Here is a 17,805-nt window from a genome sequence, read left to right on the forward strand (position 1 = left end):
TAAATCCATCTTGTATATTTTCTGAAATATGGGCACTTTTTAACTGCACTGAAGTCTCTAAGGTTTCCAAGCAGCCACTTTTTAAACACTGGATGAGTAAGAGAAAAGATGAAATACTGCTGGTTATAATGACCTTATTATGTTGTCAAACTGTCTTGAAATGCTTTGAATAATGAATTCTGTTTTGGCTGCAGTGATTGCTTTGTAGGCAAGCATTTCTCAAAAAAAAAAACCCTCAAGTGTCAAAGGCATGCCAAGCTACTCCTGTTCAATCCAACAGACCTACTCCTGCTCCTAATTTGTATGTTCATTTGTTAGTTATGTTGTAAGGAGGGCAGTCATTGACAATGGGCTCAACTTCCCCTCTCGCAGGCAGTAATGACATTCTGCTCCAGAACTGAGAATGCTTGAAGAGGGGAGGATTCAAGTGTCATCACAGCCACACCTTTTTATAATGCAGTGGGTTTGTACGGAGCTCGAAGAATGAGTGGGATTTTTTCCTCATGAACACTGACCTGAACTTCTCCCTGACGCACCAGCAGCTGTCAAAAGAAAAATGCTCCACCTGCCTCACTGCACCAGCATCAGGAATCTTGAAACACTCCAGAAGATATTTGACAGACTTTTGTAAACAAGGCCCAGAATCTGTCAATTTGATGCTTTTTTCTGTCATCATAGTGCAATCTCAAAGGAGCCAGACGGATTTACATATTCAGATTTGAGCTTTGTTGAGTAGGTGGAACCCTTAAAGGAATTGGCACTTGACCATAGTTGGGCTCCCACACAAGTGCAACTAATTCCAGTGCTTCACTCAAATGTACACAATGGCAACAGACGCTGAGTGAACCTTCCCCTTCAAATTGGCATGTCCTGTGCTATTAGTGCATGGGGATTACATTTCAAATTCAAATTTAAAAGCATGAATACAGTGTATCGCTTGCACATCCCTGACTTTTACAGTATTATATTTCCCCCTTTAAAATATACAAGTTACTGCATTGACATTAAAAGTGTCTAATAAATATTGTCTGTATGCCTTTCTGACTGCAAATTATTTCTTGATAAACTTGCAGTTGATCCTTCAGCATGAATGTCATTGTACCCTGAAAAGAGAGAGAGAGAGCACTGAAATGCAGGGATCTGCATCGGGGGCCACACACGCTAGATAAACCTGCATCCACCAAGTTTGCAGAGTGTTATAAAAATAACCGATCCCCTGGAGTGCTTTTCTCAGCTGTAATATCATCTCAAAATTTACATTAAACTTGATTTGAGCTTTGCACTTGTGCTTTATGACATCATTTGAACCTTCCATTAGATTACTGCCTTCTGCACATTTTGAGATATCAATTATTCTCTATCTGAAACCATTACTGTGTACTGCCCATTATATGATTGCCATCTGATCATTCATAAAACAATGGGATTATGTCTTTATTTTCCATTTGACTATATATTATATATATATACACACATGTAAAGTAAAATAATGTACCATAATTCATATAATATATTTGTTCTTTGACAAAACATATTAAATTGCTGGCTATTGGACCAAAGGTACAATTTCAGTTAAACCATTATATTTTTGTTTTATTTTTTATATTATTCTTATGTATTTTCATATTATTTATATTTTATATTATTTATTTTATTTTGACCATGGACCAATTTGATCAGCAATTGTGGAAATCTGCATCTCTAAAACAGACCACTGGAGTTGAAAAGACTGCAATGCCCAGTATGTAGGATTGTCACTAAAGAGGTATAGAGAGGAGGCTGAGAGCTGATCTGAAGGTGCCAAGCCACATAGAAAACAAACTAGTGGCAATGTCTGCAGTGTGCCCGAACACCGGCATGTCTTCATAGGACCCACTAGCTCCAGGCTGACTGATGGCAAAGTTGCCAGTCACGTTAAAATGAAAGGGTTTTGTACGGGTATCGGTAAATAAAGGCTTGCATTTGTTCAGTGCATTTCACGCTTTCATCCCAGCGCATCCCAAAGCATTTTGCAGCCAATGAAGTAATGCAGGAAGCATGACAGAAAGTTTGCACACAGTAAAGCTGGTTTGCTATCTGACTGTAGTATCAGTGGAGTGGCTTGGGGAAAAGCCCTGAAATGATGCACCTCCATTGCAGCAGCTGATTCAATGTTCTATCTTTTAAATCATCACAGCAAACAATTCCCCTCTCCCTCTACTAATTCAGATATCTTCTTTGCTCTTCTCTTTCTCACAGTTAATTTTCAGAATCTTTTTGTTTAAACAGTAACACTGATCACATCATCAGGAGGAATAAACTGAGCCAGACCAACAAGGGGAAACTAACCTATTAAGCACAGTTGCAAAAACCTCTGAAGCACAAAGCATGGAATTTAATTCCTCCTCCAGGAGGGGGAGTCATTTAATCAGGCAAGTAAGCACAGGGAGCCCGTCACCTTCCCAACTCTTCCCCCCCAATTACGTCAAGGGACAGGAAGGTCAAGGTTGGCTTTCCCACCCCCTAGACCAATTGAGGACCTTGAATGACTGCAGGCCTGTGGGTTCAGGGGGTGGGGGGAACCAAATGCTCCCTGGAAGACCCCACAAGCAGCAAGGGCCACCCCAACATGAAGACCTTCCCTGCCCTCCACACCAACCAACACCCTCCAGCTGGCAGGGGCCTACATGACTGGCCCTGGTGAGACTGACCCTGGTCTCAGGCCTACTGCACCTCTGCCAGTGGTGCTGCTGCCAACCTTCTGATTGATCAGCAGCTCTTGGAGGCAGGATCTTTGCTTCAAAGGCCCAGGAACACCACCACACTGGTCATTAAATTCAGCCCTATTTCTTTCCTCCTCCAGGTGCCATCCCCAAGGGAGTGTTGGCAGCCATAGACTTCCATTGGAACAGTCCATGATTACTGCAGTGGTTTGCTGCTGCCTCTGGGGAAATTCTCCACTCTAGCACCTGGAATTAAGCGTATTGGAAGGATTTACAGGCTGAAAATCAACCTTTGGCCACATTGTGAACAGACCTTCTGTGGCCGTCAAGTCCTAGAGTGGGACTTAAACCCGAAACCTCTGGCCCAAAGGTAAGGATGCCACTAATGCACCCAAGACCTCCTTTTCTCATGTCTTTACTGATGTTAATTGGGTCCATATATCCTCTCAAATGGGTTTCTGAGAGGTTATTGGAAGAAATAGGAATGTGAGTAGGCCGCTCAGCCCCTCAAGCCTGTTCTACTGTTCAATGGATGCTCTGTATCTTAGTTCCATTTACCCACCTAGGTCCCATTGGTACTCACAAGCAAAACAAAATGGTCAATATATCAACAGCAAAATAAATCATCAACTCATTTTTTTTTTGTACTTTCAATTTTTGAAAAGCATCCCAATGCAAAGTTTAATATTCAGTTGACAGGGGTATTCCTCTCAACCTGTTGTCAATTTCAGTCATGACAGAATGCAGTCCATTTTGAAACAACATACATATGAAATGTTTTCTACATTAACTTTTAAAAGGCCAATCCATGACCACTATAATACAGCAATCTATTGTTTCAAAGCGCACCAAAACAAATTAAATTAGAATGACTTCGCCTTTGGTATAAAACTTACTTACCATGTTAATTGATGAAACAGGCCCAATGCTGTTCACATAAATATCAACATCTATCACAGTTGGTTTCACTGTTAAATAAGGGGAAACAAAAGCTGTATGTTAATAAACAGCAAAAGGGCAGCCTCTCTGATTAATGTCTACATTTTATGTTATCTTATTAACACCTACTTACACCCATATCTGTATCAGCTATAATAAAGATATTTTAACTTAGAGAAAAAGAAAGAACTTGCATTTATATAGCTATATCGCATATTTAAACAGTGGTGTAGTGGCAATGTTGTTAGACCAGTAATCCAGAGGCCCAGGTTAATATTTTGGGGGCATGGGTTCAAATCCCATCATGGCAACCAGTTAATAAATCTGGAATATAAAGCTAATGTCAGTAATGGTGACGTGGAATTACCTGGTCCAGCCTACATATGACTCCAGGTCCACAGCAATGCGGTTGACTCTTAACTCCCTTCTGAAATGGCCTAGCAAGGGTAATTAGGGATAAGCAACAAATGCTGGCCTAACCAGTGACATCTACATCCCATGAAAGAGTAAAGGGGAAAAAAAGACCTATTCAGAAAGCCTTCATCTTCACTCTGGCTGAAATCAACTGATTCAGCACAGGCTTGAAGGAAGCTTTAGATTCAGTTAGGCTGTGCTGAATCTAAAACTTTATAGTTTGTGCTGTGCCAGGTTTCAGTGGGAGCAGCAGCTGTGGGGTGCCTTGTTTGGCCTTCACTTTCCTAGTCCATTAAGGAAAGGGTAAATGAGTTTCCACTCCTGATACTTTTCTAGAGACGCTTGCGTGAAAGGTGCAGTGAGGACTCATGACCTTCTGACACAAAGGTGAGAGTGCTACCACTGTGCCACTGCTGGACTTCCAAAAGTGTTTTACAGCCAAGAAATATTTTGCAAGTTTAATCATTATTGTAATGTAGGAAACACAGTGGTTATTTTGCGCATAGCAAAGTCCCTTGTACAACAATGAGATAATGACCAATTAATGATAAAATGATAAGATAATGAGGTAACGATATATTAAAAAATTGGTGCTGATAGAGTGACAAATATCGGCCAGGAAAATAGGGAGAGCTACTTTGCTCTTCTTTACATTTGTGCCATGAGATTGTTTACATTCATTTGAGAAGGCAGATGAGGTATTAGTTTAACATCTCATCCAAAAAACAGCACCTCTGGCTGTGCAGTACTCCTGTGTCAACTAAGATTATGCACTCAAAAATCTGGCATGGGACTTGAACCCATAATCTTCTGTCTCAAATGTGAGTGCTCCACTGAGCTACTGCTGACAATAAAGCTCATTTAAATTTGTATCTTAATAAAAGCAAACACTTACTACTGGAGAATCTCCTTCTGCCTGAATATTATTATATCATAGCATTAAGATGAGGGTTTGTACTGCTTTTTTATTTGTTATAAAGAACATTTTCTAACTTTATTTCACACGGCTTTGTCAATTCACCCATTGTCACAAGCCCTAGAAACTGATGTAATTCAGACAATAAACCTTCATTGTTACTCTGCCTGAAATCAACTGATGCAGCACAGGCTTGGAATTAAACCTAAGAAAGTTTTAGGTTCAGTTAGGCTGTGCTGTGTCAGATTTCAGCGGGAGCAGACTGTGGGGGTGCCATGTTTGACCTTAGTCTTTCTAGTCCAGGAAGGAAAAGGTAAATGATTTTCCACTCCTAATACTTTCTAGTGAGGGTTGCTTGAAAAGTGCAGACACATGCAGTGAGGGCAGGGACGGCCTTTAAACAGCACCTCCCAAACCGCCCCCCATTTAGAAGGACAAAGGAAATAGGCACATGGGAAAACCATCACCTGCAAGTTCCCCTCCAAGTCACACACCATCCTGGCTTGGGAATGTATCAGCATTGAATCAAGACTCTGGAACTTCCTAGCTAACAGGACTGTGGGAGTTCCATCATGGACTGCAGTAGCTCAAGAAGAAGTCCCACCGCTGCCTCCTAAAGGGCAGGGGTGGAAAATAAATGCTAGCCTTGCTATCAACACTGATATGCCAAGAATGAATTAAAATAAAAAGCTAGGCTGTTTTGTCCTACACAACTATATGTTGACTCTTCCCATTGCTGGCACATGAAGTTTGACCACTTGACTCAGGTCCTCGAGTGCTAATGGGACAAATTTTAACACGTGTCACTGAAGGCAGGACAGCATAGGAGAAAATTGGAAAAATAAATAAACGTGTTTTCTTGTTCCCATCTCTTTTTGATTCTAAATCTTATTTGTAACACCCAACAGTGAAGCAATGGGGAATAGCAAGGGAACTGGATGTTAGGATTTGAGAAATTAAATTTAATGTCAAGGCCTCAGATGTAAGATACTATCAAGGGTGAAACCTATTGGGAGAAGTGACCAGATAAATCAAGATTTGGTGTTAAATGACGAATGCAATGTAATGAAAATGAATGACTTCACCATTGAGATTTATGTCTCACTGTTAAATATGAAGGATGTTGCACTGAAAATGCTTACATTCTTGTTAAATCCTATCAAAGTCTAAACTAGTTTTTCAGAAAGTGTAATGCTTAGATCAGGATCTTTATAAATTTCACATAAAATAGTAGGATTACAAATCTGTCTATCAGAGACTACATAACAACATATTCAACAATTAAATCAAAGGGATACTGACTGAAAGCTCCAAATTAAAACATTTATATTACACAGTGTTGATCAGATATCAGAAATAGGCTTTCATCTTGCCAAAATGAGCAATGCCTTTGCTGTATATAGCGTATGGTACATTACAAACGAAATAATTGGAAAACGTTTTATGCTTGCTTGGGTTAGAAAGTTTGTACAATAGGAATGAATACAAAATGGGTTGGTAGATTAGGATTCTGTGCTTGGATGAGCTACTCTCTCATCTGAATTTTAAGCATAACTGATGCATTGGGCTAAATTCTGCATCCTTTGCACTTGTTAATGATGATTGACAGTAGATGTATTAGAAGTTATAAGAACAAGTTTGCTAAATGGAATAAATCATGATTCAGAGCTGCAGGAATTTTACGCCAAGTGCTTTAACAGGAGGAATACTTCTAGAAAATTATAGCAATTAAGGACTTGATGTTGTGTTTGTCAACTTTCTCTAATATTACTAAAAGAGTCGTCACATAGAGGTATTACATTATTTAGCTTTTTACTTGAAAATTGCGTTAAATCCATTCTGGTGGCCAACAGAAAGCATCAATGTTTAGATTTTGATGTTTTATCTTCAGCGAGCAATGAAATGCATGGGCAGAATTTTACGTTCTCCTGCCAGAAGGTTTATAGGTGGGGGGAGGAGGGAGGGTGAGCATAAAATTTCTCAGGCGGCTTCCTGTCAGATTCTTGCCTAACCTGATCTCTCCACAGTTTTACCCTGGGTTGGGTGAGGCCTAGGCCAGCCCGCCTGCCCTTGCATCAATTGAGGCCCTTAAGTGGTCAACTATTGACCACTTGATTTTCAGTCTCAATTTTCAGGTTGGCGGGAGGAGTTCAGGGGCAAGGGGAAAGCCCAAAAATGAACCTCAGGCCTCAGGCAGGAAGGTGGGTGGTGGGGGGGTGGGGGGGCATGGACATCTCTAACAGCAGCCCCCTTTTAATATCAGTTGCCCCACCTTAAAGGTCTAACCCTGGTGGGGGTTCTTCACCCATTTCTACCAAGACCCCATCCCCTCTGCCCGCTCCCCTGGGCCTCACGTGCCCGCCCCAGCCCAAGACCCCCACACTTACCTGGTCCTGGACTCCCAGGGCTTAGGATCCGGGGATTGCTGCAGTCCCTGTCCTGTCCACTGCAACCCATGCCGCTGCAGGGACTAGAGAGCTGATGGCTAATCAATCTGGCTGGCAGCTCTCTGAAGCGGGACTTCCTCCTGAGTGAGGGGGTGGAAGTCTTGCCTCCAGCCAATTAATACTTGTTGGAGTGTGAAATGGTTGCAGGGTCGGCAGTATCGGTGGAGATGTTTCTCCACTGGCTTTTCAGATGGCAGGGAGGGATACCCCACCATCCTAAAAATACTGGTCCGTGACACCAAACCAGCCCAAGTCTCCAGGACATCAGAACTGTCGGTTGGATTAATTGTCTTAACAGAGATTTTTCAGTTGAATAATTGTGGGCGAGAAATTAAGATTGTTTGCACCCATTTTAGGGGTGTTATGACAGCCCACAGAGCTCCAAAGTGGCTTCTGCAGTGTAGATGCACGTCTTTAGAACAAATAGCACCGGATCCATTTTGGTGAAGGCATTAGCGCACACGAAGTGAACAGGGACCAGGAGTATACAGAAAAGGCAGATCATGGTGTGAATTGGCAGGCAATGCTGATTTATGCCCATGGTGCCACTTTGACACTCAGTACACTAGCTGATGCATTCTCACAAATGAAGATGGATTAACCAACAGGAAGAACCCTACTGCTAACGTCCCAACCAGTGTTCTTCTCGAAGGGATCACCAGTATTTACAGGTTAGTTTCTGGTTGATTTCTTGTTGCTATTGCTATGATTCTACAAGTGTTCGGTGGTTTCTATAGTTGCTTAAAGTTGCAAAAGTGTACAGGGAGTGATATAACAGGTACTGTAGGAGGTGTTGCTAACTCCAAAGCTTTTGCACAAACCAGTTGCTCCCCAACATGAGTGCAGTAGAAGGCATTTCCCTTGGAGTAAAGCATGACTGGGAGAATGAACAGAGATCACACAGAACAGGAGAATCTGCTCGAAGAGGACGGGGAGAAGGCTCTCAGCAGGGGGCCATCTCTGCCCAGGGTGTTCTAGGGACAATTTTCCTACCCGAACTTCAGCAAGGAATAAAAGTGTGAGCTATCCGCACTTCAGCACGGACACATTCACTGAAATCTGACCTCTGATGCAGCCACAGGCAAGGCAAGGATAGCATTGCTGATCATGGCAATGAATTCTTAATTCAGCTGGCTCCTTCCAGGATCGAGTTGAAGTTATTTGCAACGTCTCTCAGTTTGTCATCCACTGTTGTGTAAGGGAGGTTACTGAGACTTTTCTACTCAATGATAGCTCACTTCATATTCTTCATGTAATAGGCACGTAGGCAAAGCAATCATATGGTTTTGCTGGGGTTGCAGGCTTCCCCATAGTGCAGGGTACCATTGAGGTATGCATATTGCTTTATGGGCAGCACAAGCCAACTCCGTTCTATATCGGACCCAAAACAGATTCCATCCCCACAATGTCCAGCTGATGAGTGATCATATGCAGGAGTGCTGCAGTAATCGACAGAGCAGGTATGAAGATTCAGGATGGTCCTCAGCATGCCACCATGGGGGATAGCCCCTGTCACCAGCTATACAGTGAGAAGTTTGGAGTATGAGCAGGAAAAGGAGAATGAGGAGGAGGAAGAGAAAAGGAGAGGAGGCAACCTACACAGCCCCTTTCTGGCCGGCTGGCTGTGAACTACTCATCCAAGTTCAATGCCAGGAACCATATTGCTAATTCCCCATTCACTAATAATCCCACGCTCTACCCTCCTTCTGTCACTGACAATCACAGCTTGCCCACAATATAAAAATAAAAGCAACTACAAAATAAACATTCCAAACCAAATTTGTACAAATGAAATTGTGTCACATTGTGTACAAAATTTGCCTAATCACTCTTGTGCATTTCTTTAGTGGCTGCCTTCCATGTGCCTATTCCTTTTCTGGTGCTTCAATGCAGTGGCTACAGCATGGGTTAGGGTTAGGGTTAGGTGAGGGGCTGCAGATGGCCTTGGAGGATGACCTTGAGCAGCTCTGCGTCTAGAAGATCCGGTTACAAAGTGCAACATTTCAGTATGGCAGGGGACTAGGGCAGTCTGGACTGGCTGGCTGACCAGCATCAGCAATGCCACTGGCAGAGTAGCAGGAATGGGGAAACAAATGCTGTCTTCCTGAAAGATGACAGCAGGTTCATACCCCATGAAGCCACTGTCACTCCATTGCGGTAATACCTCATCAATCCTCAGAATCTTCAGGAGGACAGATTGCTGGTCCGCTGTGATGTGCTGCAAGTTCCTTTGCACACTGTAATCCACAGTTATGATAGCAGAAGTCAGAGCTACCATTGCAATAGCTTCGGTGGCCTGTGCTGCAATGGAAGCTGCAACTTCAGTCATCAGACCCCGCATCATTGGTTGGGTCCATTAATGTGCGATGAAGTTGGCCACCACTTCCATGCTGGAGAGGATGGGCTCCAAGTTCTGCACAAAGCCCTGTGCAAAGCTGGTACTGGATTCCTTCACACTCCTTGACATTGACTACAGGCTTTCTGACAGACTTTGCAATGCACCAGGCATTCCGCTCTGCATACCCATCAACATTATTCTGTACAGTGCCCCATGAAGTCCTCAGCTGAGTCCGCGCAGCAGAGCTCATGTGCGACATCGCCCCTCATGTGGCAAAACAACACATATATTACCTTCCCTCCTGCCCTTGCCCCAGGCCACTTGTGCCTGGTGTCTCACCATGTGCAGATTCCACCTCTCTACTATCCTCTAAATTATTCATCATGTCAGTTTCTGAGCTGGTGGCTGCAAGTGTGAAATAAACTGATAAGGCTCCTTGTCATCAATGCCTTATTGCTCCTCCACTACATGGGCAGTTTGCACTACTTGGGTATCTAAAAGAAGAAAGACATAAGGGTAAGGTTGTGGTGTTGGAAAGGGAAGAGGGATTAAGTAAGGGATGCCTGCTTACACCATGCGCAGTTTGCAAATCAGGAGAGTGTGGAATGAGGGGGAAATGGCAGTGAGAATGAGAAAACCATCATCTTTAATGGTTTCAGCCCCACTGCTAGTCATGGACTAAGCAATGGCATCCCAATAATACCCAACACTTTGTCCTCAATGGGGGCAGGACATGTAGGTACACCTACCCCTCCAGTTAACTCCTGCTGCCTCTGTGTGTGTGCCACTTTGCCTGCAAAAGAGAGGGAGATGTGTCAGTGAGAGTCTTGAAATCTATTTGTGTGATATGGCTGCCATACGTCACTGACAGTGTGCTTGCAACTTGTGAGATATGGGTATGAGGGTGAGGCATGTAGCAGTGCTAAGTGTACGAAGGTGAGGTGGTGTATGCGAGCATCAGGTATAAGTCCAGGTTGATAGAGAATGTTGGTAGTGAGTGAAGGGGGTGTGGTGAATTAAGGAATGTCTGAGGTTACCAATGAAGCAGGTAGGATATGGCATTTGAAGATGCATTCACTGACCTTGAGAACTCCTGTGAGATCAATGAGCGTCTTGTGGCATTGCATCTAGGTCTCAGGGCCTGACTTCTGTCATTGATCTCCACAGACATCTGCTCCCACTGCTTTTTGACATGTGTCTGGAAAGCTTCCTGGTCAATTATGGTTATGGCACATTCCTCCTTTCCTCCTTCAGCAAGGCCAATATCTGAAAGCCATGGAGTCGACACTCTATCTCTCATGTTGTACCATTCAATGTTCAGGGAACATGTTCAAGGGGCTAAATGACCTACACCCATTCCAATGTTTCCCAGGCAGGTAAGATTCACTTCCTACACAACTAAAACACTGTTCTAGCCACAATGCATCCCTCCCTTTAAGAGATGCAGGCTGGATAAGCATTGTAAGATAGTTTTAAGTCGTGTTAGCCACTCATGATATTGGCACCCCCTTGACGTGTCCAGCCAATCAACAACAACAGTTAGCACTGGCTGGATGCTGAAATCATTGAAATGAGCTAGAGGTTGGCATGCTGCCAACATTTCAGTCAACGAGCATGAATTAATTGTGCATTTAGATGCCCGCACCCATTTTCAGAGCTATCAAATGTAGTGCACTAAGTCTTCACAATCACCCATTCTAATGGACTGAATTAGTTCAGTTAAATGTTGCTATGCAACAAAAGAATCCAATTCGACTTCCTTCTTAAATTACATCCGTAAAATCATACAAAGTGAGCAGCCATCTGAAATTTGGTATCTTTAAATATCAACTGATAGAGTAATGAGATCTACATCATAGTGAAATTTGATGAAAACAAAACTTTCATCAGTTTAATTGAGCAGTTAGACTAGGATAGCTCCATTAACTTCATTGCAGGATGGAATAAACTGATGAAAAAGCATTTGGAATAAAAAGTGACTTGATGTTATTTGCGATCAGACTGCAAATACATTAAGAAAGCAACCAATTTAAACCTGCTTTGTCATTCTTTTAGTAGGACAATCTTCAAGGTGACCAAATGGGTATCTCGATGACTCAGCAAGTTTTTCAAGTCAGTAGCTAAACACATAACAATATGCCAGCTGCAGACCAAATTATCTAACTTCAGCTGGGCTGGAAATAGGGTTGCTACAATTAACTACAGTACTCCTGGGTTATTTATTTATTTTTATTTGTTCAAGAGATGTGAGCATTGCTGACAAAACCAGCACTTGTTGCCCATCCTAATTGCCCTTGAGGTGGTGGCAAGCCGCCTTCTTGAACCGCTGCAGTCCATGTGGTGTAGGTACACCCACTGTGCTGTTAGGAAGACAGTTTTTGACCCAGTGACAATGAAGGAATGGGATATAGTTCCAAGTCAGGATACTGTGTGGTTTGGAGGGGAACTTTTAGGTATGGTGTTCCCATGCTTCTGCAGCCCTTGCCCTTCTAGGTAGTAGAGGCCATGGGCTTGGAAGAGGCTTGATGACATGCTGCTATACATATAGATGGTACACATTGCTGCTACTGCGCGTGGTAGTAGAGGGAGTGAATGTTTAAGGTGGTGGATGGAGTGCCAATTAAGTAGGCTGCTTTTTTTCTACATGGTGTCAAGCTTCTTGCGTGTCGTTGGAGCTGTACTTATCCAGGTGAGTGGAGGGTTTGTGCCTTGTAGATCATGGTTGCCCTATGCAAGTGAAATCAGTTGCCTCTTTCATTACTTCATCCATCCCCCTCCCTCCCGTGTTAACAGTATGCAAACAACTTAGGCTAAAGACAGCATGATCCTTGTCTTGTTAATATTGTGCATCAGGTGTCTTTTTCTGTTGGCCTGATGTCGTTTAGATTTTGTTTTTAAATTGGCATTACATAATCCAAACACCTTGATTAACTACGTATTAATGTGCACACAAGGTATATTTTTCATTTGAGGCATTTTCCATAATCTTTTCATATACTGAATATGGAAATATAGAAAATGTCTACAGCCCACAAAACAAGCCTGGCAGAGGTGTTCCTTTTATGTCCCTTATTCAGTCTATTTTTTTCTCTACCATTTATATTGATGCCTTGTTATTTTCCATAGTAAAATGTGGACAATATGTCAGCTGAGAATGCAGCGATAAAGTAACATTAAGTGTTTTACTGAAATGGGCTTGACAGGTTGCAAAACCTTTCAGATCATTGTTTCAGGTATGAAACTACTTACAGAGGCTAACAGAAGATTGAAGTGAAGTGTGAATGAATCACTAAGCTCACCAAAAAGATAGCAAAATGCACAATATATATTTTGACAAAAAAAATTAGCTTCATATTCTTTCAGTTCAAGTACAGACTCTCCAACAGGAGCTTTTGTTTATCCTGTGTGGTTTAGAGCCATTTTGTTGACCTATTCAAACATCTTGAAACAGAATAGATGTTCATTCCACTTCTTTGCACTGACATTAAGTAAGATTTGTGATTACAAGTAAGAAATGTATCCTCTTCCCTCGCGGTGTCTCTGCCCTACTTGGAGACACCACTAAGATTTCACATGAGTTTTGTATGGTTAAAGTGCTGTCATTTGAAATAATCTACATGACTCATAAATCATATATATTAAAATGCCATACCCAATAATCTGCCATTGAGCTAGTTCAGTTCAGTGTACATAATTGCAGAATTACAGAATATTGCACTTTTTTATGTATTGGAAGTAAATGATGCACCCTTCCAATAATTAGTTTTTCTCATCCTGTCTACATTACAATTAGGTTGTACATATTTTTAATAAATCTAGCAAAATCTTTGCTGACAGATATGTGATATTGAAATGCGCTAAATAATGGAAAATATGTTCAGTAAAAGAACCAAAGTTGACAGTTCTAGCATTTGATTAGCAAAGTCCACTGAAGACTACCTCCTCGATCACTCTATTACCAAACTATACAAGCTATGTGATTCCATGTGTGATGTAAACCTTTCACAGCATTGTGTCACAGAGGTGAAATTAAAACACAACTCAGAATTTAGTGGCCATTATATTGGACTTGTTGTTGCGTGCAGATTTCAGAGAGAGGAAGAGAGAGAGAAAAACAAGAAGTGGCTTTGTATTGGTTATGATCTTAAATATCCAATGAGCCATTTTGCATTCTTTTTGTATGACAGCAACATTTGCTGATTAACATTTGCCACTGATACCTGAACTTCTTAGTTTCACCATCAGTCATGGTGTCAGCTGTGGCTCAGTTGGTACCACTGTCACCTCTGAGTTAAAAGGTTGCAGGCTCAAGTCCCACTCTCAGGACGTGAGCACAAAAATACAGTCCGATAGTCGAGATGCAGTGCTGATGGAGGTGCTGTCGTTCAGATGGGATATTAAACCCAGGCCATGTCTACTCCCTCAGGCAGAGGTCAAAGATTCCATATCACTACTTGAAGAAGAGTAGGGGAGTTCTCCCCTGTGTCCTGGCCAATTTACCCTCAACCAACATCACAAGAACAAATTATCAGGTCATTATCACATTGCCGTTTGTGGGAGCTTGCTGTGTGCAAATTGGCTGCTACATTATAAGAGTGACTATTTTTCAAAAGCATTTCATTGGCTGTAAAGCGCTTTGGGACGTCCTGTGATGATGAAAGGTACTATATAAATGCAAGTCTTTCTTATTTGTTTTCTTTCTAGCCAGTTGAAGTTGCAATAACTTTACAATGGGTTCTGATGTATACATTCATGTCACATGACTGAAAGTAGTGGAATATTATGACTTGTTTTAATTTCAAGGTATGCATGATAATTCCTCTGTCAAACAAAGCACAAAACGTGGAGCATGTGTTTGTGAAACAGCAACTGAAGATCCGCAGCCACAGAGAGTCAAAACCTAAGTATTTACAGCAAAATAACTCCACCTGAGTGGGTAAGAGGTAGGACATGGGTTACAAAATACCTGCTAGTACTCACTTCCAATGTCAGGGCGAAGTTTCTTGTCATATTCCTTCAGCAAATGGTTTAAAATCTTAGTTGCATCTCTATCTTGCAGTTTTGGGGCCAGCACCCACTTCTGATTGACTGTGAGATCTTCGTACTCATCCTCGTCGATCTTTCTCGAACTGTAAGATTGTATCTGTGTTAATGGTCTACAGATTGGTAGCTGTTCTAACACGGGCGGTCGGCACCAAGTTCAAACTTCGGCACGATTGTACAATTTGTTTTAACAATTGAACGCAAAATTGCCAGCTTTCGGTAATTAACTGATGTCTCTCAAAGTAAGTTTGAGTTTGTTCCCACGGCTGGTGGGTTTTGGAAGGCGGTGAACCAGCATTGCAGTGACTTGCTCACACACCACTCCACCGAAAGCAACAGGTGCCCGAGCTAGGAAATGGGTCACATATCTAGGACACTGAACCAATACAGGTACATCTCCCCTAGCATCTGCACTGACAGTGTGCATCGGTTGCGCAACTTACTCCAAGTTCTCATCTTATCCCCTCAGGGCGGGGGAAGGGTTCTATATTAATATTTAATATCCCAAAGTTCAAACTTCAACAACATACTTAAGACCCACGTTTTAAAAGCTCTGAATCTTTGGCCTTCCCTTTGTCGAAAGGAAGGGGAGACGACATTTGCAATTATAGTTACGCGTCCTCACAATGCAATGATCAGTGTTTTGATTTCTTGTTGGCGTTGTGGCATTCTTTATTAACCATTTACCCGGATCCTTACAACTGAAGAGTTGCCTGTGACCAACTGTCACTGTCTTAAGGCCAAACTGCAAATATTGCCCCTATCACCCAGCTTTCGGTGGATTATTACTGTACCCGGAATGAACGATGGTACCGCTAGGTACCCTGATGGAATAATAGAGAAGTCACAAACTGCATGTGGAGAAAACGCTTCTTCCAGGTAGCTCCAATCTGTCCCAGGTAATGGAGCGTAAAACTGCAGTCCACCGCATGCAATGCCCATCTGATTTTAGCGTTTCAATCTTCCACTTCATAAAAAGACCATAGCAGACCTGACAGTATTCTAATACAATCAGTGCGCTTTATTTACTGTGGTTACTGACTGAACGCTGGCAGAGGGATGGGTTCCAGCTCCCGCTGCTTGGCCTCTGAAAGATTAATTTCCATCATTTCTCAATGCATTATCAAATGATGATGATTATTACATGCTCAGTTAACCCTACTCCGAATGCCTAAGGGTACTCGCCAAGGCACACCATTTTGTGTGATCTCCTGTGGAAGATTTTGAGATTCAACGCAGCCTTTGGCTTTATCCATAGTTGCTCGGCGTGTCTAAATCTGATCTATGCCGCTAACCTATTGGCCCCCTTTAGTTTAAATACAAAATGAGGCAATGGAAATCACCCTCATTGACAATGTGAGCGCATTTCTCCTTTAAGTATTTAAACAATCAGTCCGAAGCCATAGGTTAAGCTCTATTATTTATTTTTTTTAACCCATTGCTTCTTGACTCGCTGCCCAGCCCCTTGTCTCTCACGGTGCATGGGCAGCAAACTCGAGACTGTGCAAGATCCGAATTTCTCGCCCCCCCCACCCCACAATCGCAATAAAGCTCAGGTATACCCAGTCGGAACACCTGCACGAAGGCATCATACATTCAACTGCGACATCAGAGATAATGCTGGGGGTGGAGGGAGGGTGGGGGGTAGAGGGAGAAGCCAGGCATCCCTGAAACCCACCGTTCCCCGTTAGCTTCACATGCTTCCGTCGCTGCATTTGAGAACTTTTTGCATAAAAGGGAAGAGTCTCCAAAGAACGACCAGGCAAACAAACAAAAACAACAACAAAAAAAAACCCCAGCCATAAAGACAGGGCTGCTTATTTTATATAATAATACTTGCTTACCACGCTTGGAAGACGGAAAGAAGTAAGAAAACTGCCAGCAGTTTGGTTGGCATCGCTGAGAGAGAGAGAGACGCGAAGGAGAGAGCGAGCCGTCGGGTTGCCCGAAAGTGGGTTGGGGAGACAGGGGTGGAGAGAGAGAAACAGAGAGAGAGAGAGAGAGAGTTTCTTTGCCTCCCCCCTGTAACCAGCAGCAGCCTCCCAGTATCTGTCACCTCGGAACCATCAAGAAACACGGCACAGATGAGACAGAGCGATCCGTTCAGAGTCAGCCATAAATCACACACATGCACCTCTGACAGGTGTTAGCGTTTGGACAGCTCCAAGCCTTTCCATCCAGCACCAAGTGGCTGACAGAGTGAAATGGCCCCTCCTAGGTCCAGAGCCCCTCTTCTGACGTTCTCCACCTCATTCGGGCTTTTTGCATTGGGAGAGAAAGTGGCGGAGCAGCGATCTCCAGCTGGCTCGAATTCCCACTTTACCCATTATTCCAACCGAGGGGAGTCCCCATTGGGTTAACTGACGTCAGGCTTCACCGCAGGATCGGGCGATTAGTTTGAGGAGCCTAACATCAGGACATTTCCTGAAATCAGTGCGAACGAGGTATCGACTTATCTTTTGACTATTTAACGACATCGATGCGTGTGCATGTGTGACTTGTGTGCATATATGCCCGCTGGTAAGGGCGATACCAGGACGGTTTTGCTCTTGGGTTTAATCACCTATTGACACCGAAGATGGATTATGTTGTTATATTAACAAAGGTCCCCCATTCTCACCCTCTGACAATGTTTCGAATTACCTCAAATGGGTTGTAATGGGATGTATTACCGTTCCGAATCAACGTAATTTATCTATAGCCAAAGGCTCATGTCTTCACTCCGCTGGTATCATTCTCACTGGTGCTTCCTGGTTCTCTCCATAACAATAATATCTAACCTTTGTGAAAATTGCTTCCTGGGGCAAGTTGGCAAACAGTGAGTCAACTCCCCTCAGAATATATCCTAAGTATAAATGGAGTTTTAAAAAAAAGCCACCCATGGACTCTGTAATATCGTCGTTAGTGTGAACGGTTAGAACAGTCTGTGAATTGGTTGCATGTCCACCAGGTACTGAACAGAGAGCCAAGAAAGTCATTCTAACCTCGACTCTCCCGACGTTGCTA

The 17,805-nt window shown here is 42.8% G+C and overlaps 1 protein-coding gene across 2 annotated transcripts in view; it reads right to left on the reverse strand.

Moving 5' to 3' along the window:
• gabrg3 (gamma-aminobutyric acid type A receptor subunit gamma3) overlaps window positions 1-16,696 on the reverse strand; it is a 639,852-nt gene extending 623,156 nt beyond the window's left edge. For both annotated transcript variants that reach the window (XM_078545150.1, XM_078545149.1), the window contains exons 1-3: window positions 16,644-16,696; window positions 14,737-14,885; window positions 3,603-3,670 (exon numbers count right to left, since the gene is read on the reverse strand). In XM_078545150.1, coding sequence (XP_078401276.1) covers window positions 3,603-3,670; window positions 14,737-14,885; window positions 16,644-16,696 — 270 coding nt within the window. The remainder of the gene's footprint in view (window positions 1-3,602; window positions 3,671-14,736; window positions 14,886-16,643) is intronic.
• Window positions 16,697-17,805: the final 1,109 nt, after the last annotated feature.

The sequence above is a fragment of the Cetorhinus maximus genome, chromosome 7 (genome assembly GCF_964194155.1).
Source record: "Cetorhinus maximus chromosome 7, sCetMax3.hap1.1, whole genome shotgun sequence".
In the NCBI taxonomy this organism is placed as follows: Eukaryota; Metazoa; Chordata; class Chondrichthyes; order Lamniformes; family Cetorhinidae; genus Cetorhinus; species Cetorhinus maximus.